This window comes from Saccostrea echinata, unplaced genomic scaffold (assembly GCF_033153115.1).
Source record: "Saccostrea echinata isolate AGI-Se365-2 ecotype Australia unplaced genomic scaffold, CSIRO_AGI_Sech_v1 ptg000003l, whole genome shotgun sequence".
Classification (NCBI taxonomy): domain Eukaryota; kingdom Metazoa; phylum Mollusca; class Bivalvia; order Ostreida; family Ostreidae; genus Saccostrea; species Saccostrea echinata.
In genome coordinates, this window is record NW_026889752.1 from 13,264,285 (window position 1) to 13,287,065 (window position 22,781).

The 22,781-nt window shown below is 33.4% G+C and overlaps 4 protein-coding genes across 4 annotated transcripts; 1 reads left to right on the forward strand and 3 right to left on the reverse strand.

Annotated features, from left to right (window-relative positions):
- Positions 1–1,507: 1,507 nt before the first annotated feature.
- On the reverse strand, positions 1,508–4,908 carry LOC133178905 (ashwin-like). The gene is made up of 4 exons (XM_061313565.1): positions 4,778–4,908; positions 3,475–3,668; positions 2,789–3,203; positions 1,508–1,653 (listed from the first exon to the last, which is right to left on the reverse strand). Exons 1-4 carry the CDS (start codon positions 4,901–4,903, stop codon positions 1,591–1,593), a joined length of 798 nt encoding a protein of 265 aa, XP_061169549.1. The 5' UTR covers positions 4,904–4,908; the 3' UTR covers positions 1,508–1,590.
- A 1,814-nt stretch (positions 4,909–6,722) lies between these two features.
- Positions 6,723–8,797, forward strand: LOC133178487 (uncharacterized). Its single transcript, XM_061313181.1, has 7 exons — positions 6,723–7,073; positions 7,291–7,427; positions 7,775–7,947; positions 8,049–8,165; positions 8,256–8,384; positions 8,499–8,694; positions 8,794–8,797. The coding sequence occupies exons 1-7, from the start codon at positions 6,723–6,725 to the stop codon at positions 8,795–8,797; spliced, it is 1,107 nt and encodes a 368-aa protein (XP_061169165.1).
- Positions 8,798–12,385: 3,588 nt separating this feature from the next.
- On the reverse strand, positions 12,386–13,304 carry LOC133178636 (uncharacterized). The gene has a single exon (XM_061313360.1). It carries the CDS (start codon positions 13,302–13,304, stop codon positions 12,390–12,392), a length of 915 nt encoding a protein of 304 aa, XP_061169344.1. The 3' UTR covers positions 12,386–12,389.
- A 168-nt stretch (positions 13,305–13,472) lies between these two features.
- On the reverse strand, positions 13,473–16,373 carry LOC133178637 (THAP domain-containing protein 11-like). Its single transcript, XM_061313361.1, has 4 exons — positions 16,077–16,373; positions 15,102–15,285; positions 14,073–14,268; positions 13,473–13,509 (listed from the first exon to the last, which is right to left on the reverse strand). Exons 1-4 carry the CDS (start codon positions 16,371–16,373, stop codon positions 13,473–13,475), a joined length of 714 nt encoding a protein of 237 aa, XP_061169345.1.
- Positions 16,374–22,781: the final 6,408 nt, after the last annotated feature.

Below are 22,781 nucleotides of genomic sequence, written 5' to 3' on the forward strand. Positions count from 1 at the left end.
GTTAACCTTCACAAGATACAATGTACCAGCAACTGTTAACCTTAACATGATATAATGTGCATGTAGCCTAAGTCATTCTAGCAAATAATTAAGGCTCAACCTCAAACTAACTGCAACAGACATTTTTTTTGTAAATCAAATAAGTTCAGATATATTTGAAATATATGTAGTAAAAAGTAAAGAAAAAAATCTAATGAAGGGAAACATGTTTTGGCATGATTTAATTACCTACTGTAACAGAAATGACTATGAAAAGGGGCATAACTCTGTAAAATCCATCCAATTTCCCCCTATGATTATAAGATAAATATTTCTTATTTTTCATGATAGCTTGATCTGGTTTGACATGTTTATTATTATTTATCAGATCACTTATTCACAAAGTTGATATTGATATGAAATGAACGTGTTGAATTGAATTTTATAAATGTTTCATCATTTTTGGAAATGTTAACTTTAAAAATAAAAGTCAGTGAATACAGAGTTTAGGAGAGGAAACATATAGATTTCATTTAGACTATGTTTTAGCATACAAAAATAATTTCATTTAGTGTCTTAATACTAAATGCAATGAACAACAAATATATTTAAGATTTTAAAGACAAAATTTAACATCTCTGATGGTCCCACTTATGTAAATGTAAGGAACATTTGTAGGCAAAACAGGCTTGTAAAGGACTGTAACTGAATACTTTTTAAACTCAGAAAGTTTTTGTACTTGTGTTAGGAAAAGCATTGCATCTTGTACTTTTTTCAAAAGGTAAAAAGAAAAAAATGTGTTATCCCCAAGTTTAATTTAAATCTCATTGAGTAAATAAATTACAGAATTCTATTTCCGTGAATCATCTCTTGTGGGTATTTTACACAAAATCTGTTTTAGTCATTGCCTTGTTCAAACCCTGATAAATTTATGACACTCTATGGATTAACTGTGAATGAAACTTGACCAAGGGCAGAAAGCATGTTTTGGACAAGGACTCTGCATATATAGAGGCTTCTTTTGACCTTGATCTGGAATATGTAGACTAAGTTTACTATGTTAAAATCTGGACAAAGGTTAGAAACAATGATTTCACAAAAAGAACTGTTTTATCCTTTATCTCTGACCTCAAATTGCTTCAAGGTCACCGTTCATCCTTTTCTTAAGTCACTTATAAACAGAAGTGTTTAATAACCAGATTGGATCACAAGAAGAAAAAAATAGGCACTGAACAAAAATTTTATGCAGAAACCTGATTTGACCCTGACATTTAGAAACTTGTAATGTTTGAAACAATGTAACAAGGTCCCTGTATATCCTTTACTTCACGACACTCTGTAGATGAAGTATAAACCAAGTAGGACCAAGAGGAGAGAAAATCATTTCCATACCAGTAAATAGCCATACACACTCAGATGGACAGGCATGAAAGACTGATCACTAATTGTGTAGTATATTCTGAATATCTCCATGTCAACATTTATTTTCATTTTTAGAAAATATTAAATAAAAGCTACAACGTAATCATAATTTACATGTAATCATTTTAATTCATTGTTCAATTTATCCATTTTAAACTAAAATATATCATTAATTACTGAATGTTCATTTCAAGGCCATGAAACCTTCTTCATTTTAAAAGTTTTCTTTGAGGAGCTCTCAGAGGAAGTGTCCTGGAAACCAAAAAATATAACAAATAAAAAATTGTAGTAACAATAGATAAATAACAATAAAAAACAGATATAGTACACTTAAAATGTCCTCTCAAAAAATACATTGGCCAAAAGTACAGTATTTGGCTTACTGAAAGTCAATAATACATTGTTTAAAAAGTCCCAAAACAGTAAAACTCGGTTACAAAGAACTCGCTTATAAGGAAATCTCGGTTATGAAAGAAATTTTTTTGAATCCCATAGCAGACTTTGCACTATGTTCTTTATACAGATATAAAGAATCTCTGTTATGAGGAACCAAGTACCAGTTATTTCCATATAACAGAGTTTACTGTAGTTTCACACTCAAACTTATTTAATCAGAGTTTATTCAGATTTGCTACAAAAATAATTTGATTTAAATAAAACTTTCACCTGATGGTTTTTTTTTTGTCATCATTTAAAATTACAAGAATAAGTTTATTTTTAAACAGGATAAAAATTTAGTGACTGGTGTCTTTTCAAAATTGATATTGAATATTCCTGTGAAGGAGACACTTGCCCAATATTACATAAATTTACTTTTCTATGGAATCCAGATAGGGCTATGTAGTTCACTATCGCATCATCACACCATCGAGATTTTGGTGGATGATGCGATAATGCAATGACAATGAAGCAATGGTGTGATGACAATGATGCGATGGCAGAATGATGCGACAATGGCATGATGGTGCATATCTCGATGATGCAATGGTGCTATAGCGATGAAACGATGGTGTGATGATCGCTCCATCATGCTATGGCATGGCATTGTCCCACCATTGCATCATTGTCATCACACTATTGCATCATTGTCATTGCACCATCATCATCATCAAGCCATTGCATTATTGCCCAATCAACCCTCTAGTCAATGCTCGATGGTATGATAGTGAATTTCTTGGCCCTATCCAGATTCCACATATTTATGTGGTTAGACAGGTATAATTTTGACAATACTGCAAACTGAATATTTAAAGTATATTTTATCATAACATGTTATACATTGTAAATGAATATTAAATATAAATTTATTAAAAATTTCCTTTCCTCAGTTTATTAAGAAAAGATTATAAACTACATAAAATCTTGACAAGTACTAATTGGAACTTACCATTGCCTCTTGTTTGTCTTGAGTTTTTTCTTCTTGCGCATTATCTTTAATTACTTTACTTTTCTTGACATCTGCTTCTGATGTTGATAAAGACAAGTTATTTATCAGTTTAATAGTCCTCTTCTCTGGAGAGGACGTTGACTTTGTATGTTCTGTTGCTTTGGTTGATTCTGAATTGTCAATCTTTTCTGAATTACCTCCATTTTGCTTTAGTTTTATAGATGTTTTTGTCTTCTCCTCTGATAATTTTGTCACTGTTCCTGCTTTGGATGAAGTGCTGCTAGAGCTAAGCTTGATCTTTTTCTTTTCAAAGTTAATACATGACGGGGGTGGCTTGATCCGTTCCCCTGAGCCTGATGACGGAAGGTTAAAGGAGGTCAGGAAACGAGATTCACTGCCCACACTCTTCACCTTCCTACAAATATTAATACATGATATTGTGTATAATGTTACATACTTCAGAGGTATATACACAAAATATCTATTAAACATTTCAAAGTGTCTATCACTTAAAATTTCAATAAAAGATCAGCTACAGAATCTGAAATTTTAGTTTTAGTACTAAATTTGCTCATCGGTAAGAAGAGGGCACATCTTATTGACATGATGTTAATGAATTATATACTGTGAACACGGGTACATGTATTTCACTTTTCACATAACAAGCAACAACACTAATCGTGTACTTTTTATCAGGACTCCCAACTTCAGTCAGACTGCTCTTTCTTTTCTTTGCCTGAACAATCTGTCTTTTTGTCATTTCCCGTCCCCGGCGGTTGTTCCTGTAGGTTCTCTGGGGCAGAGGGATGATGTATTTATAGTACAGATCAACCAACTGTTCTTTGGCTAGTTGTGTTAAATCTGTGTGTCTGATATATCTCTGTTAACAAAGAAAAAGCTGACAGAAAAAAAATTGAAATTGAATATAACCTTCTCAATACAAATTCTTACCCATGCATGCATTTACAAATACATGTACATGTACTTATTTACATCTCAGAAGGTAATGTACCACATTTTAACATAATGCAAGTAATGAACAACTTTAAATTGTTCAATTACATATTTATTTTGTAATTGAAGTGGAAAGGTAGTAAATTATGTTTAAACATTACACATTATACAACCAGGGAGCTATATACTATTATTATACTTCAATCATTATAATTCTGTAAAAGGTGTCATATCTGATTGATCCAGGCACTCACATAACTGTGAAAATAAAATACTGAGTATCTTTGTCAGGAAGAAAATATCCTATCCCATCCCTCTAGAACACTCTGAGATTCATGTTAACTTACTGGAGTTCTCATCTAGACTTTAAGTTAACCTACATGTAGTACATTTGTAGCAGACACAAACAGTCACTGTCTGCAGTAAGCAGGTTCTACATTCTCAGTGTGAAAATTCAACATCCAATTTACTGCACTAATATGATGTTTAAAAACACTTTTCAACTTTATATCTCATTTGGGATATCATCCCACCCTCAAGAATTTGGTACACTTCAAGATGCATGGTAACTGCATGCATGCAAAGTCAATATGCATTGATTTACCAAAATTTGTAATAGATTTCTTAATAGGAAAAAAAGAGATTTAAACAAACACGGTACAAATTTATTACACGCCACATGCACATGCGCACAGGTACTTGGGTCTTGGTTTATAAATATATATATGTACCTTATTGATATGTAAAAAAAGTACTTTTTTTACATATCAATAAGGTACTACATATTTTTAAACCATATGCCATATGGCGTGTGATAAATTATTGTATGGTATAGTTTAAATATATAGATGTCAAATGCAGTCACTAGAGCACCACACGGGTAATTGGGTCCTTGTTTATATACATGTATACCTATATCAACAGGTATACTTATTTATAAGCCAAGACCCAAGTACATGTGGAGCACCGCAGGTTCCTGAACTGCATGTATCGATATATTTAACCATGCTATGTATTTTATGTCTGTGCTCTAACCTGTCTGAGAATCTGTACAAGTTTTTCCTCGGACAAGAGTTCTGGATACAACCAGTCTTGGCTATCTCTTGTCCGAGTAGTTGACTCAGACACTTCGTTCTCTAATTCCATGTTCTCAGCCTGCATTTCCTCGGTGTTTGATTAAATTTAATGGGATCTCGATCCCGATTTCCTGTCGCAGAGATGTCATTCGTTCCTCTCTCAGACACCTCTGCAAGGGATCGCGTCAAGATTTTTTATATAAAGTTAAAAACATGATAAGACCTGGGATCATTAACTGCCAAAATTAGAAATACGCAGCTTACGTCATTCCCATCTGTTACTGTCAAAACATTTAATGATAGACAATGAAATGGGCGGGTACAATATTCGACACGGACGTCCGAGAAATCATTGGATTGAAATTCTAGTTTGAAATACCTTAGCTTCTCTAGAACGCACGATGTTACTGGCCCCAAGACCATAAACTGAGAACAGACTTAAGTCAAAATTTCAAACCAATATAACTTTTGAAATAATTTTGATAATAAAACAAACTTTTTATCATATATTTGAATTGAAATGTTATATAAAATTGCAATTTTTTTTAAGCAAATACATTACATATATAACTCAAAATATTAAAAATTGAAATTTTGACTTAAGGGGAAGAAGGACCTTTAGCTGAAAAAATACTTGTCATTCAATTTTTTTTTATATTTTGTATATTTCTTATTAAGTATGTCCCACATATCTTAAAGCAGTTATATCATTAGGTTTCTTACCTTATTTTAGAGATATTGGTTGACAAATATAATGCCCTACAGTATCTAAGTGGAGTTTTAATTCTCCATGTTTCCGGGCTCATTACTCTGTCCATAATTGGATTTTTAAAGCATATATAAAAAATATGTAAGTGAACATGTATCTTTTAAAATATTTCAGAGTATGAATTGGGTTTAAAATTCGAAAAGGCAAGTTTCATCTATCACACAGCATCTGGATAAGGAAAATTACGAACTTTTTAAGACAACTTAAACAACAAAAAACGTAATTTACAAAAAATCCTATCATTCAATATTTTTAAATTTACGTTGAAATGCAAGTCCTTCAAATTATTGATTAACTGTAAAAATTTCGAATGGTGAAGCTGACTTCAATATTGCACAGGACATCGTTAAAGACGACATAAGCAGGACAAAAACTTGTCATGTTTACATTTCTCGAGTACGGGAAAAACCAACTATGACGTCACACGTAAGCTAAATAAGCGAAATAAGATATACCTACATAAGATTTCCGTCATCAGCCATGCAAAAATAATTTTTGTGTTCCCCGTTTCTCAAAATACTTCATCATATACTTATTGTGACCTGTTTTTACATAATAATACCGCCCTTGTATTCACCGAGTATGATCTTGCTGTACTAGCAGATCGTGTATGACGTCACCGACTTGTTGGACGCACAGTTTAAAGAAACAGAGGAGTGGATCAATCTTTTTTCATAATTTGTTAATGTTTACAAGAATGTTATACTTTTTATTTTTTTAATATAAGATGGTAATTAAAGAAAAAAAATTGTCAATTTTTTTTTACAAGAACTGATGCTTTACACGTTTTGGGTCAATCAGGCCCTAAGACCATAAACTGATAATAGACTTAAGGGGATGAAGGACACATGGTCACATGACTTTGATAAACTACGTCATATCTTTCAAGATAATATGCACGCATGCACATAACGCTCATGGGGTGGCAAAATAGAGAGTGGCATAAATTCACGTGTACTTTGACATTAACATGAATAAAAGTTTTGCTACAGATTATTTTAGTAAAATATTACGATAATAAATTCTATATTTTTTCATGAGACTGTTTTTTTCTCTAATTTCCAATAATATGACTGTGCATACGTAACTAATTTCCGGCAAAGCCTTGGTTACGGCAATGTTTACATAGAGTAAGATGGCGACCCGGGAAAGTTTAAACAAACTTAAAAAAAATTCCTTACAGCGGTTAGCAGAGGAGTTGGGAGTGGTTTTTGAAAAAAAGACAAAAGAGGAAATAATCAACTCCATCTTAAACCTTAATGTCCCTATCCATTTCGAGGGTAGTCCTTTAGATACGCCCCATTTTACCGAGGTACAGTATGTATCGTTAGATGCGGAGGCGATACCTGATCTACCATTCTCGGCGATTGTCCGCTTTATGGTCGATCGCCAGGTACAAGGCCGTGCAGTCCAAAATTTTCGTGGTCTAGATCGTGCTGCAAAACATTTTGAGGCAGGAGATGTGAAGGAAATCCTCATGGCCAAGGTAATCTTTATTTTGTGACGGTAGCAAAACTATTTTTAAAAAAAATAATAATAATAAGGTTGGCAAAATTAAAATAAGAAATTACCAAGCAGTACAATAATCAGGGGAAACATAATTGTATTTTAAATTTCAATTTTTAAAAAAAAAAAAAAAGTGAAACTACTTTCGTCCATATTATGATATCTCTTTTACATGTTTGTAATATACTTTTTTTCAGGTGAATGACTCAACCATATACTTCAAGGCATTCTGCCTTGCATCTATGAAGAAAATTAAATATCAGATTTTCATATCTGCTAGATGTCTGGAGGGGGAAATGACAATTAACCATGCTTACTGTCAGTGTCCTATAGGGTAGGAATTACATTTAATATACATGTATCAGATATCGTAATGTTCAAGCCCTGTGTATATATACTCAGTGTATGTATAAGTCATACAAGTATAAACACCTTATATATAATGGTACTTAACTATCAAAACTACAAGTTCCACAACTTAATAATCAGAGCGATTAATTGCTTCCTGCTTGAGGAATATGAACCATTGTCCCTTCACATTCTGATTTTATATTGCATATGAATGATGTATAAAAAAAATCATTACTCAGTATTTTATTTATAGCACAAAAAATAGAAATAGACATTAACTTGTTACATAAATTTGAAAAAAAAGTACTACAATTGTCACATTACTTTTAGGTTGGCTCAGTCATGCAGTCACATTGGGAGCCTTCTTTTTGCCCTTAATTCTATCAAGAAAGAAGCAGAAAATTCCTGTACATCAAAACTCTGTAAATGGAATGTGCCCAGACAACTGAATCTTCCTGCAGCACCCTTATCCGAGATGAATTTAAGAAAAGCAGGTTCAATAGGTAAAGTAACTATGGTAACTATGGTAATTGCAGCCATGAATGACAGCAGCTGCAGAAATTTAAATCAGGATTAAGATATAAATGTTTCTGACAAATTTCAGCAAGCGGTGGAGATCAACCAATTAAAAAAACTATACAGTTTGATCCAAGACACCCAGATCACAGGGACACAGATTTAAGTGCTCTCCAAGCATTGAGGGATGTTTTTCCCAACACAGGTAATTACTACTGCACATTTAGATTAGGGGATATTGGAGACAATAATTCAAAGTAAAAGGTTAACTCATATTCTTTTTTCTTGTATTCAGGAATGGCATGTATATGGGATATTCCGGAAAGAACACCAACCCCAGTGAGTGAAGTAACAGTGACTTCTTACGTGAATCCTCTAGAGACTGATTTGCAAAAGTTGGTGGATTTGTCTGAATCTCTGCATGGTATACTCAATTTCTTCTGATCACTAAAATTTTATTGCCAATTTCTTCAATCAAAATTTTGATAAAACAATGCATGTACTTCAAAATGATTTTCAGTATTCTAAAACCTTTCAGCTAACATTCTGCAACCAATCAGTGAGGAGTTATCGTCCTTTGTGGAGATGAGAACCAGATCACAGCGCAATAGTCCAGAATGGATATCACTCCATAAGGGTCGCTTAACTTCCTCAATCTTTGGAGACATTATCAGGGCAGGAGAACATCCTAGGAGCCTCATCTCTGGAATTCTCCATGGTTCCAGTCTTCAACGGTATGATTCATTTTCTGCAGAAAAATTAAAATTAAACTTTAGAGCATTCTTACTTAATTTTACATTCTAAATATACAGACAAATCCTGTTGCCTATCAGGTAAACCAAAGAACAGAAAATTAGAATTTTGAATAATAATTTGACTAACCTCTTTAGAAAACATTTTTTACATACAATTTTTCTTACCCTCCTTTTCCTTGCAAAATATGTTAGAGTTCAGCTGGACCTGTTAGTAATTTCAATATTATACTGCATATATATGACATTTAAAAATAAGAGGCCCAGGGGCCACATCGCTCACCTGAGCACTCTGGCTAGGAAAAAGCAGAAATCAGTTCAGTCTTGAAAAGTTTTGATATAAAAGTGGTTCAGAGGGGGGGGGGGGGTGTTAATTTGAACTTGAATCTATACTTCAAAGGGATGCTTTTGAATTAATATGACAAATAATGGCTATGCTGTTCTTAGAAAGACAATTTTTATTGATATATCATATGTATTCCTTTGTATAACAATTTGAATCTACATTACCTGAGGATGCTTGCATTTATATATGACTAATTATTGCTTTGCAGAAGAAGATTTTAAAAGGCTTGCTTTTTCTTATGTATTCCTATGTAAAACTTTAATCACCCATAGTGGTCCCACCCTACCCCTGGGGGGTCATGATTTAAACAAATTTGAATCTACACTACCTGAGGATGCACCCATAAAAAAAACCAATCATGGCTTTGCTGTTCTTGAGAGAAAGGTTTTTACAAATTTTTCCTATGCATTTTATGTAAAACTTTGATCGCCCATTGTGGCCCCATCCTACCCCCGGGTGTCATGATTTGAACAAACTTGAATCTACACTACCTGAGGATGCTTCCATATAAGTTTCATATTTTCAAGCACAGTGGTTCTTGCAAAGAAGATTTTTAAATGATGCCATTAATTTTTCATGAATTCATGATTATCTCCCCTTGGAAGAAGGCGTGGCCCTTTGTTTGAACAAACTTGAATTCCCTTCACCCAAGGATACTCTGTGCCAAGTTTGGTTGAAATTGGCCTAGTAGTTCTGGAGAAGAAGAAGAAATTGTGAAAAGTTTACAACGACAACAACAACAACGCCGCCGCCGACAGACAACGGACAAATTTTGATCAGAAAAGCTCACTTGAGCCTTCGGCTCAGGTGAGCTAATAACAACCTAATAACAGGTACCCGTCAATGCCACCTGCAGTCCAGTGGGGAATTGACCATGAGGAGATGGCCAGGCAGGATTACTTAGAACTTGTGAGGAGAGTTGCAGATGTTTCTGTCCAACCACTTGGTTTGACTTTACTAGCATTATGTCCATTTATTGGAGCATCTGGGGATGGCAAAATCCTGGACAAGAGTATGCCAGAGGGCTCTCAGGAAGGTGTCCTGGAGATCAAGTGTCCATATTCACTTAATGGCAAAGTCATTGTCAGTAAGGAAGTGCACGAGCTATACGATCATCTGGATTTCATGGAAGTGAAAAATGGGAAAGCAAAATTAAGCTGTAAACATAAGTATTATGCTCAGGTGCAAGGGGAGATGGCTGTTTTAGGCTTACCATGGTCTGACTTCGTTATTTGGACTGCCGCTACTAAAAGCAATGTTTACATTGAAAGGATTCATTTTGACTCCACTTACGTTTCCAGTATGATTTCAAAACTTCACGAATTCTATGGGAAACATATAATACCCCATCTTAAAGATGTTGAATAAGTGGCCCATGGGCCTGAACATAATTGATCCACATACATGTATAATTTAATGCTGGATATAATGCGGAAATTGATTGGATAAACAAGATGTGTTTGTGAAACACTGATGCCCCTGTACGGCAGCTTATGGCGAAGGTTAAAGTTTCTCAAATGCAAGTCAAAATCCAGGCCAAAAGATAAAAAATGTTGGTACCTAAAGAAAGGTCTTGTCTCGAGGAACATACTTGTGAAATTTGAAAGCCCTAGCTGCAACTGTTCAAAAGTTATAGCGAAGGTTAAAGTTTTTTAAAAGTAAGTAAAACGTCAAAATCAAGGTCAAAGTTGTTGGTATCAAAGGAAGGTCTTGTCACAAGAATTACATAAGTATGTGAAGTATGAAAACCCTAGCAACAACCATTAAAAAGTTATGACCAAGGTTAAAGTTTTTCGAAAGTAGGTCAAACTCCTAGGTCAAGGTCAAAGGGTCAAAGAGATTGATATCCAGAGGAAGGTCTTGTCACAAGGAATATACATGTGAAGTTTGAAACCCCAAGCACCAACTGTTCAAAAGTTATGGCCAAGGTTAAAGTTTTTCAAAAGTAGGTCAAATTCCAAGGTCAAAGTTGTTGGTATCCATAGGAAGGCCTTGTCTCAAGGAATACACATGTGAAGTCTAAAACCCCAAGCACCAACTGTTCAGAAATTATGGCCAAGGTTAAAGTCTCATAAAATTTTGCAAAAGTGGGTCAAACTCCAAGGTCAAGGTCAAAAGGTCAAATATGATGGTACATAAAGAAAGGTCTTGTCACAAGGAATACACATGCGAAATATGAAAGTCATAGCTCCAACCAATCAAAAGTTATGGGCAAGGTTAAAGTTGACAACAGACAGACAGACAAACAAACAAACAGACAGACATGACAAAAACAATATACCCCCGGGATCTTTCGATCCCGGGGCATAAAAAATTTACTTTATATTGTATAAAATGGGTTGCCTATATCACAATGACTTGTGTCAAAAACATATCATTCCACCTGACGTTACATTTAAATTTTGTACAATTTGAAGTAATTTTTTAAGGGCAATCATCTTTTTTCTTACACTAAATGAAAGAAAATTAAAATATAAGGAATGAAATTCATAGCTACCCAATTTATACGGTTACCGTATAAAGTGGGTAGGAACAGTTTATGCTGTTTTATAAATCGCTTCGCGGTTTATAAAGCTTAAACTGCCCCAACCCACCTTATTAAATTCATTCCTAAATAATTAATTTTTTTCATGTTAACTGCAAACATTTGTACTGAAACTATCTGATTTATTTAAGACCAGAAAATATAAGCGAAACAGTTTATTTTAATCCCAGAATCTTGTATTCTTTGATTTTAATGCATTTTCTGTAACATATATGAAGTTTAAATTCTATTTTGAAAAGAAACAGAAACATTTAAAAATATATAAACTCTTTCTACAGATATTCTTTTCTTTTCATAGATTTCAGAATAGTAGACATTATATACAAAAGCTTTACTTAAAACTAATAACTGTTGACAATATATTTCATGTGACCTAATGTACATGAACATGTGCATTTTACAACCATTATTTGTCCAAAAACAGGGCTTGCAAATTGCATCTACATGATAAAAAAAAAAAAGAGAAAAAAAATTGATTCATTCTTCAATTCTCTATTTACATGTATAGGTAAAGTGGTTATTAAAGGTGGTTTGGAGTTTACAAAGGTAAAATTCTATGACTTTCAATAAAAAGCCAGACATAAAACATGTAAACAGCTTATGCCTGCCAGACATAAAACATGTAAACAGCTTATGCCTCCCAAATACATTTTTTCAAGGACCCAATATACCTCCAAACTTACCTTCCAAGCATCTACCTAACTAATAGATACTCTCATCTCTATTTCATCAGGGTGAGCTACAAAACTGGCATTTTATAGAGTGACTAGAAATCTCTTTGTACATTTAATTTTCAATAAGTGGAACATCAAGATTTGTCAAGAAACTGGCAACTTGAAACATTTGATTTAACAGAGGTGCAAGTGAAAGTGGCATCACACCATCAAAAATATGAAAACATTTAATCCTACCTATACTTCTCTCAACATGAATGCGAACTTTTGCAATTTCTTGTGTGTACAGGATTTCATCAACTGAAAATTGTCCTTTGGTGTTAAATGGTGGAATATTTAAAGTACAACCTCTTTCTTGCAGTAAATCTCTAATTGTAAAACCTTTATCGGCCATTACATTGTCTCCTGGTTCTAATAAATCCAAAAACCCACTATCAATAACCATCTGTCTGTCTGAAGTTTTCCCACCCCATGCATTTGACACAAAAGAAATTACTCCAGCAGGTGAAATTCCTATCAAAAACTTCATTGTTGTATGATGTTTATAATTTGAAAAAGTTAAATTCTGGTTAACTAAACTTGATGATTTCTGAATATATATTTCAGTACAGTCAAGAATTACTCTTAAATTTGGAAACTTTTTCATGCATTCAGGCAAACAAGATGCAATTTTTTCTCTTGAGGGAAACTTATTCAGAGCACAGAGCTCAGCATGAAGAAGACAAATCCATGTCGTGAAAAAAGAAGAAAATCTTGATGTTGAGATTCCGAACCGTTCAGCAATATCAGTTACTAAAAGCCCAACCTTCAGACGCATAAGAACGGCCAGCAACTGATCAATGAGAGGGAGAGTACTTTTGTTTGGCCTCTGCCTTCCTGTCTCTGACGTACCTTCACCAATCCAATAGGTCATAGATCTTGCCTTAGGAAGTAGGAAACTGCAAAAGAGAATTGAATGTCCATTCATTATGGAATATACTGTAGAAGCACAAATTTTCATGGGGATAAAATTTTGTTGATTTGCCATCTAAAAGGGTTTCGTGTGCATTAAAATTTGTTGTTACGAATGTACTCCTACTCATCATATAGTCATATAAAATTTCTTGTGGGATTTAATTTCGTTGATTATTGTTAACAAAGAAATAAATGAAATTAAATCCCCAACAAATATTTCTGATTCTACAGTACTCAGGAATTAGCTCCCTTGTGCACATGCATTTTTCTGTTCTAATCTTAAGATGATACATGTACCTTCAACCTTGCACAAAAGTTTTTTTTTATTCTTTTTCTATTTTATTTGATATTACATGTCTTTGTATGAAATGTAGGATGCTCATTTAATACATATAAAAACAAGAGGCCCATGGGCCACAACACTCACCTGATTAACTTTGGCCTTGATCTTCTTCACCAGATTTCCACCCTTGTAATACCTATTGTTGCCCCACCTTACCCCCGGGGTCATGATTTGAACAATTTAGAATCTACACTACCCCAGGATGCTTCCATATAAGTTTCAGCTTTTCTGGCCCAGCTGTTCTTGAGAAGATTTTTTAATGACCCCACCCTATTTTTGTCTTTTCTTGATTATCTTCCTTGTAAGGGGGCTTGGCCCTTCATTTTAACAATTTACACTCCCCTTTACCCAAGGATGCTTTGTACCAACTTTGCTTAAAATTGACCCAGCGGTTCTTGAGAAGTTGGAAATATGAAAAGTTTACAGACGGACGGACGACGGACAATGGGTGATCATGGGTGATCAGAAAAGCTCACATGAGCTTTCAACTCAGGTGACCTAAAAATACTGTACTTGTACAGCCAGAGGAAAACAGGGAAGCTGGGCAACCCAGTGTAGAATCTTGTTGCAACATCATCATCTTTAATTTTGTTTACACCCCATTGTAGTTTATGCAGCTTTTCCTTCAGAAGCATGTTTTCCTCCTTCAACAAGGCATTCTCTTGGAGAAGAGGATCAGTGTCACACTGTGAACCTATTAATGACTATACATTGCAATTGGTCTCCATCACATTAAAACATAAGTATCTTTTGTGTGTGTGAGGAGGAGCATGTTGATTTTATTAACTGCAGCTACCTGCCATTAAAGCATCATAATAAAAAGTCAACATCAATTTTGGTATTCAAAATGTAATACAGTCAACCCTTGTTATATCAAACTCAATGGGACCGAGGAAAAACTTTGAGATATCCGAGGATTCAAGATTTCCAGGGTAAAATACTTAAACAATAAGGGGTTGGGACTTCCAAATCACTTCGACATATCCATGGTATTCGAGATATCAGTGTTCGAGATACCAAAGTTCATCTGTATTTACATTCCACATGCTGTTTGCTTATAAAGTGTGTGCAAAGCTGTGACATTCAAAATACCATAACCAGGACACGGGGTCAAAAGATTAAAGTATGCATTTTATTTTAACGTTAAAAATGTTGAAGGCCATGCAAGTGCAATATCATTTAAGCAAAAATTAAAAATCACACTCAGATTGAAAAGATTGCAATTGCTCTAAGTCTTCCATTAATTGTAACTTAGCGAAAGGATAATACAGGAGTTTTGAAGTGAAAATCATGTTTGCACACAAGACAAGGAGTTACAAATGTAAATATAAACATTGAATCATTTTCTTTTTAAAGACATTGTCTCATAACAGCAACGCGGTGTGAGCAAACAAATTTTCATAACACACTAATGCATGTTGCTCAACTTGTTGCAGTTATGGGACTATATCTTTCAAAAAATAATTCAATACTTAGAAATAAGTTAACTTCAAAGCAAATACTTTTGGGAAAATAAACAGTCCAAACCTTCATCAGCTGTAAGGACTACACCTATGTCAATGTCATCATCTTCATGAAATACATTTACATTGTACAATTTCCCTGGAGATGCCTGCTGCTCTTCAGGGACACTGTAGCTATGCATTCTTATGGATGCCTCTAGTCTGGTTCTCTCTAAATGTTCTTGTTTTGCAGCTGCTTCCTCAAAAGTCTAGGGGAAAAAATCAATTACATCTAACAATAATATTACAAATAAAATTAACTCTAAGCTTCGAAAACAAAAGATAAACCTCATGTTAATTGTTTATGCTTTATTCCTTAAATTTAAATATTTTTTCATTAAACACAGATATACAAAGTAAATGCACATTTTGACAAACAAAATATGTACTACACTAAATGTATAATACGGCTGTGCAGTTATATAAATATGATAAGTGCTTCTTTCCATCAAATTTAACCAGCAAATTTAACGTATATGGATAGATCTTACTTTATGGCACTAGTAGAATCCAGGTTCCCCATATAAATGACCAGCATACTTTGACCAGCAAAGATGGGGTAGCTTGTGAAACTTTTCAAAACAAATAGCAACTGCACACTGAATATTTCAATTATTTAACAGTTTGACAGTTGCACTATTGTTAAGAGGACAGTTTCAATTAATCAAATCACTAATCTAAAACAAATAAGTAACTGTGCCATATTTACACCAGGAAAATCTAAATAACCAGAAAAATTAGCACATTAATGAATATTAAATGACTTGCAGTGACTTGTACATATTTGAAATGGGATGAAATATTTAATCTTAATAGACTTTAATAAATAAATTTGGTACAATAAGACGTATTTAGCCTGGAATTGCGACCAGCTCAAATCAGGCTAAATGTCACGTCAAATTAATGGGTATAAGGTAGACAACAGAGGAATCTCGGGTTGACATGTTTGTAATGCATGTTGAAATAAGATATTCGTATTATATAATACAAATTATCATACCTTTGTCAGATTTCTCCTGAATGCTCTTGTAAATCTTTCACTGTTTTGTTCCTTTGTACACTTATAAGAAAATAATGTCGGCCTGTAATTACGGTCTTCACGGTCATCCGAGTGCCAACCCGTCTCGAAATGTTCACTGCATATCCTGCTGCTGCTGTTAGGCAACCAGCCTTTCCTGTTAACAGCATTAACCCATGCTCGCCTTTTCGTTTTATTTGCAGGAAACTTAAAAAACGACACCTTACAGTCCTTTGTGGCTCGGTTAGTACACCCAACAACACAACAACTTTTCACCATGATTCTTTTTGCCACCCCATGGTACTTCAGCGCATGCGCGATATTTAATCCCGCAGTTAAGCAAAAAGGGCTTATTTCGGAATAGTTTGAAGTTTGAAATTTATATAAATGAGAATTTTTTGTCCAGTGTTACGTTTTTAAAGAAATATAATGGGACAAATATTTGATTTCTGTTTAATATGTGTGCTGGGGGGGGGGGGATCTTGGAAATGAATAAGAAAGTTTTCTTTTAGTTTGGACAACCCTTCCATATGTTTTTGTTGTCAAACATTTTTCAGTGAAGACAAAACTAAAAAAAAAAAACTCTTGTCATCCTAGAAATAAACATATTCTGTCACGTGAAGGCATGATCTCACTTTACAGTTTTTGACAGCCCCTCCCCCCTTCTAGAATCAAATGGCTGTCCCCTGAAAAAATAATCTCTTCTATTACTTTTACATGTACTTTAAAATTATAGGCTAAAAACTCTGACATGTAAATATGAATTTCACACAACATGTATTTGAGAATTGAAATTATTTGTCTTCTGGATCATACATTCACACAGTAGGTTTGAAAACAGCTCAGGTGGATTGAAAATAAATTTCATACTAGAATTTCAATCCAATGTTTTCTCGGACGTCCGTGTCGAATTGTACCCGCCCATTTCATTGTCTATCATTAAACATTTTGACTGTAACAGATTGAAATGACGTAATGTTTTGCGGTCTTATTCCATGGATTATTTCAAATTAAAGTAATAGTTCTAGATCTACTTAATAAATATTTACCTTAAGGTATGTCACTCGTGAGATGAGTTATATCAAGGATTTTTAAGAAGTACATTTTATATAATTAACTATTCATCTATAGCATGACTCAAAATTGCAAAGAAAATTGGGGTCAGTGTGCATCTTACTGAGCAATGGTACAATTAACTTGACCTTTTTGTACTAAAATTGTAACTTTTAGGTTAATCACTAGCTTTAATCTAATCGTATTTTACAAAATGTAAAGGTGGCAATAATTATTACCTTATCGTATGTAAAATAATTTGAATAATAAATATTATGCAAATTTTAAATGCGCGTAAAGTATTGTATAACCTTTTTTGCACTTAAAAAATCATATTGGGGTATCTGTTGGATATCTACCTTCAAGATTGTAATGCCTTTTTTGAAAATTCAACAAAGCGTTTCTTGTATAAGCACATTGTGTGTGACAATTTTTCCAAAATCCATGCATATTTGACAAAACCTATTCATTCTAAGTTAAAGAAGTATATTACTATAGAATAAGGCTTTCTTCCCATAGCTTAAGTATAGAAACAGGAAGATATCAGAAAATAGAAAGAAGCAATAGAATATGTCAATTTTGTAATGATCACCGTATCGAAGATGAATATCATTTTTTGCTTGAATGTCCTGTTTATGATTCTTTAAGAAGAAAATATATCAAACCATATTATTTCAGATCTCCAAATATGTACAAGCTTACTCAGTTACTCAGCTCTCATGATGTTGGTGTTTTAGTTGGATTAGGGAAATTTATTTTTTATGCAATGATATTAAGAAATGATGAATAATTTAATTTATATGCATATTGTGTATAGATATTTTTCATGTAAAATGGAGAGTTTAATGCTTACTGTAATTGTTGGTGTTGAGGAGTCGGACAGATGGACACTAGGGGTTCCACCCCCGTAGACTCTCGCTATGCGTACATAATTATGTTAATTTTGTGTATACTGATGGGCCGTATGGCTTAAAGTTGTTTAATAAAGAATTAAAGCATTATTAAAAAATCTAGATAGGCAATAAAATATTTTCTTGTATCAAGCTTTTGTATGACTTAAGTGCCGATCTGTTGAATGTATCATGCCAATAAAATGCAAGAAAAAGTTTAGTTCAGTGATGTAAATTTTGAGATACTGGTTAAAATTTGCGATTTCAGGTGAAAAACAAGGTCAATTCATATTCACTTCTTTAATATGTATTCATTTTTTGACAAAGTCTGTTGAGTGAATGTGTAAAGTTTGTTTTTAGAATATTAACCGAAACCTATATTAGATATTCCTAGCATTAAATAACGAAAAAAATCTTCGAGTAAAAATATGTAGGGCTAAAGTTCCAAGAAATTAAATCAAACAAATGTGTAAATTTGAAGAATTATTCAATATTTATTACAATATGTACTATTGTTGATCATATAAATTTCTCTAGAGAATGTGTTTCCATACATTGCAATTGAGAATGTCAAAGCAATGATTTCTATATCGATTAAAAAAAATTCCTAGTTTTCCAATACTGGCATAGAGAGAGAGAGAGAGAGAGAGAGAGAGAGAGATGTGGGGGATAGTGTGTGTGTGTGAGGGTGTGTGTGTTTGTGTAGATTGAATTAAAACACAAATTTTCAATTTTCTGTTAACCTTTATTCCATGAGATGATATTTCCTAGAGTGATTTGGACCAAGTGATCATAGTTAGGTCATGTCAAAAAAGGTGTGATTAATTACATTCCGGTTCACAGAGAGAAGGAATTTACAATGTGACACATGAGTGTTGGATTCCATGAGCTTCAGGTTTTTCACAGATAATTCTTTTTTGTACAGGTCTAAATGTTACATTTATCTCGGTTGAGATTATACTTGATTTGGAAATAATGTCCTCTGTGAAAAGTCAGTCACAAGACACTGGTTGAAATTTTCCAAAATTAAGAAAAAATTAAAAAAATCTTTTGGTTTGGGGACATCAAAAATAAAGGATGACTGCACTTAAGGACATGCGAAAATTGCGACAAAATAAACTTTCAAAACAAGCATTTTTCTTTTAATTGCAGGAATGGTCAACATCTAATCTACAACTTTGCGTAATTACATTAAATAAAAGTATGTATTTACGAAGTACGAAGCTGTTTTCAAAGGCGGGGGTCATCGCAATTTCTTGAATCTCCGTACGATAATGAGGACGCCCACTTTTTTACTGACTTTATACATAGTCAGTGCATGTTTGTCTATTGTTCTCCGTTTAACAGTAGGTGTATATTTGCATTAATAATGTTGTGTCAAAGGGAGATTAATAGACAAACATGCGCTCATAGTTTAAAAGCGAAAAAACTCCTTCTTCTTACATTCACTCTCTCTGTTGTAACCAAGGGCTGTGGCATGTTGAATATTATACTTCACCACATGATTTCTTACCTCAGTAAACTTTGTGAATACTAAATTCCGTCACGTGACTTGTAAGATAGCATGTTTTGTGCTAACTATAGGACACCGTGCTCGAACACGTTGAATTGTCAGGCATCAATTCAGAATATTCTTTACTTACATGGACGTGCTAATATTGTTAATTTCGTTTTGAAACCTTTGTAAATAATGTACTTGTGCCACACAGAATAAAGGGGGAGATGAGAAAGAGTAATCTCGTATTTCTATACACGTCATTGTTATTTATCTAGTCTAATTTTAGAGCCATTCTTACAATATTAGCTCCACCTCTCAAGCATACCTAATGTTTAATCAAGGGCAGGTAAGTGTAAATTCTCTATATTTGGAAAGCAGTAAGGACAAAAAACATAGAATTACTTTATTGTATTACAGTCTAATATCAGTTTAACATTTTAATTCGGTGCCAAATTGACAGAAATCTTTAGTAAATATACAAAAGTGAAATAAGGTTAAGATATAAAGGCAACAGAAGCGACGTAAAAAGACCCAAAACCCAGCGTTAAGTGCAGTTATCCTTTCACAATATTAGGCTTTTTGAATTTTTATAAACAGCAAACTTAATCGAATTCATATGAGTTGGTAAAGTTTCAGTGCGAAAAAACTATTAATTTTAACATATTCGTCATTTGGAAAACCAACACAAAAATTTCTGATAATTACGACACGGAACATGTTGACTCTACATGACTATGAAAATATTCGCATACATGGATAATTTTAAATATTTTACACGGATCATTCATTATATATGCTCCCTCTCCCTTTCCTATCACCTCTTCCTCTGAAAAACAAAACCCGTAAACTTAGTTTGAATACTTTCATTCGAGTGCAGAAGTACATTTAAAAATAAAATCTGTCAAGGACTAAAATATAGAACACTTTTATCATGTTTACCAGAGCAAATAAATACTGGGAATTCACGTTACTCGTGGTCATCATACATAAGGTCAATCACGGTAAACAAGTATATACCCTAAAACCTTGAAAATTAGCCGGATTTAATAATAAGCCGGTTTTGAAAATAAGCCACCTATTTCTTGCAATGAAAATTACTCGAAAATAAGCCTGATTTGAAAATAAGCCGGTAATGATAGTTCCATTTAGAACACAGTGTTATTTTTAATTACTATATATTTTATTTTATTATAAACATTCTATGACATAAATAATTTTATTCAACAAAGCACAAGATATTAAAGCACTATTATTTTCTTATTAGCTCACAGAAATCTTGACATTCATTACATGTCGTCTTTATCCTCGCAGAAATAATTTTTTATCAACAATGCACGAGAAACTGTTGAACTTCAGTTTTATAAAATCGACTTAAATCTTTATTTAGCAACAGTAATCATGACTGTGTGCATCGCGGTAATCTCTTATTTTCAACAGAGCTCGGGTTATGTTGATAATTAAGTTTTAACAACATTTATATTTCTTTTTTTAAAAAACTATAATGGACGAAGGTTATAAATCGACCCCAATTATAACAATGAAAATAATCAAAGCCATTGATAATAGGGGTGATGAGAAAATTATTAAACAAACATGTACACTCCTTCTCAACAATGGCTTTAATTGGGACGTATACGGGGTTGTTTACATGATCCACTGAGTTATTTAAAATCAAAATAAACTTATAAATTGCTTTTTTTTTTTGAAAACCGAGTGTCAGACTGATTTGATACATTACGCAAGCACTTGGCAAAGGAATGTGTAAATGTCTATAAATAACATCGTGATATGGCAGCTTGAATATGCAGCTAAAATTAATTTTAACTCGCTTTCCAATATAATTTAACCTTCAACAGATTATAAATTTAACATTTTCAACAAGTTTACGTTCTTATCATAATTTACTAAGGTTTTAAATATAGCGGTAAACAATAAGAAATTGTCTATGTCTGTTGGTTATGCTACAGTATGTCCGATAGCCGTGCATATTATACTCGGCCAAATGTGGCAGTTCAAAATCGATCGATTATAATTTATTGTTTAGATAATAAGCCGTGATTATGCTCTCGTCGCTTACCGGTTTTTGGTTTTGATAATAAGCCGCGATTTGAAAATAAGACGGTTTTGAAAATAAGCCCCCATTTTCTTACCAAAACTTAAAATAAGCCGCGGCTTATTTTCAAGGTTTTAGGGTATTTATAGTAGAGGAAGAAACCTTTATATAGTATTTACATTCAAACTGATGCAAAATCATCACAGTGGGTCCAGCAGACCCGTAGACCATAAACTGAGAACAGACATAAGTCAAAATTTTAAAATATAACTTCTGAAATTATTTTTAATAATAAAACACAATTTTCATCATGAATATTATACAAACCTGCAATTTTTAAAACACATATATCAAATAAAACTCGAGATATTAAAAATTAAAATTCCGATTTAAGTCTGTTCTCAGTTATGGTCTTGAGGCCTGGGCAAAGCTCTGGTGGGGGCTCGCCCAGGTACCCAGCTCCCAGGTTTTCGGTGTTTTTTAAGATTAGTTTTGTGAGTTATTTTGCATATTTTTTTGTAAAAAATAGGAATATCTCTACCCCCCCCCCCAATGATTTATTCATCTTTGCTAAATTATGGGTCACAAAGGAAGGGGGAGGGGCTCTAAATCTAGCTGTCAGTGTGTGGGGAGCGGTTAGGCAATGGAAATTTGATGTAAATCGAGAGTAAGCCTACAATAATACTGCCATTCTTAATTTAACAGGTGACTGTAAATACAAATTTATAATACCGTGGGAATAAATTCAAAATTTTACAATCACATGTATATGACAATACAGTATACTAGTAACCATCTTGTATGAATCTGTGCAATCCATTTCACTGTGAATTCCAATCCCCCCTTCCCCCATTTTACTTTTTTCTATATATTTGAGCAATCCGAAACCCTGTCTATTCCGACACAAAATTCCCCAGCACATATCGTATTAGACAGGTTTCAATGATGAACAAACGTTTTTTAGTTATTGTGCAAACTTTTGTAGAGAACATTGGCAGCCATTTTATTACAGATATCAATGATTTTATTAGATTTATACAAAATATATAGGTATAAAATTGACATTTATCTCGGTTGAGATTCGACTTGATATTTGGACTGATGCCTTATGTGAGACAAAAAATTCAATCCAAATATCCAATCGAGCAAAATCAACGGAGAATTTCCTGCTAGTTCAAAATGAAGGGATGGGT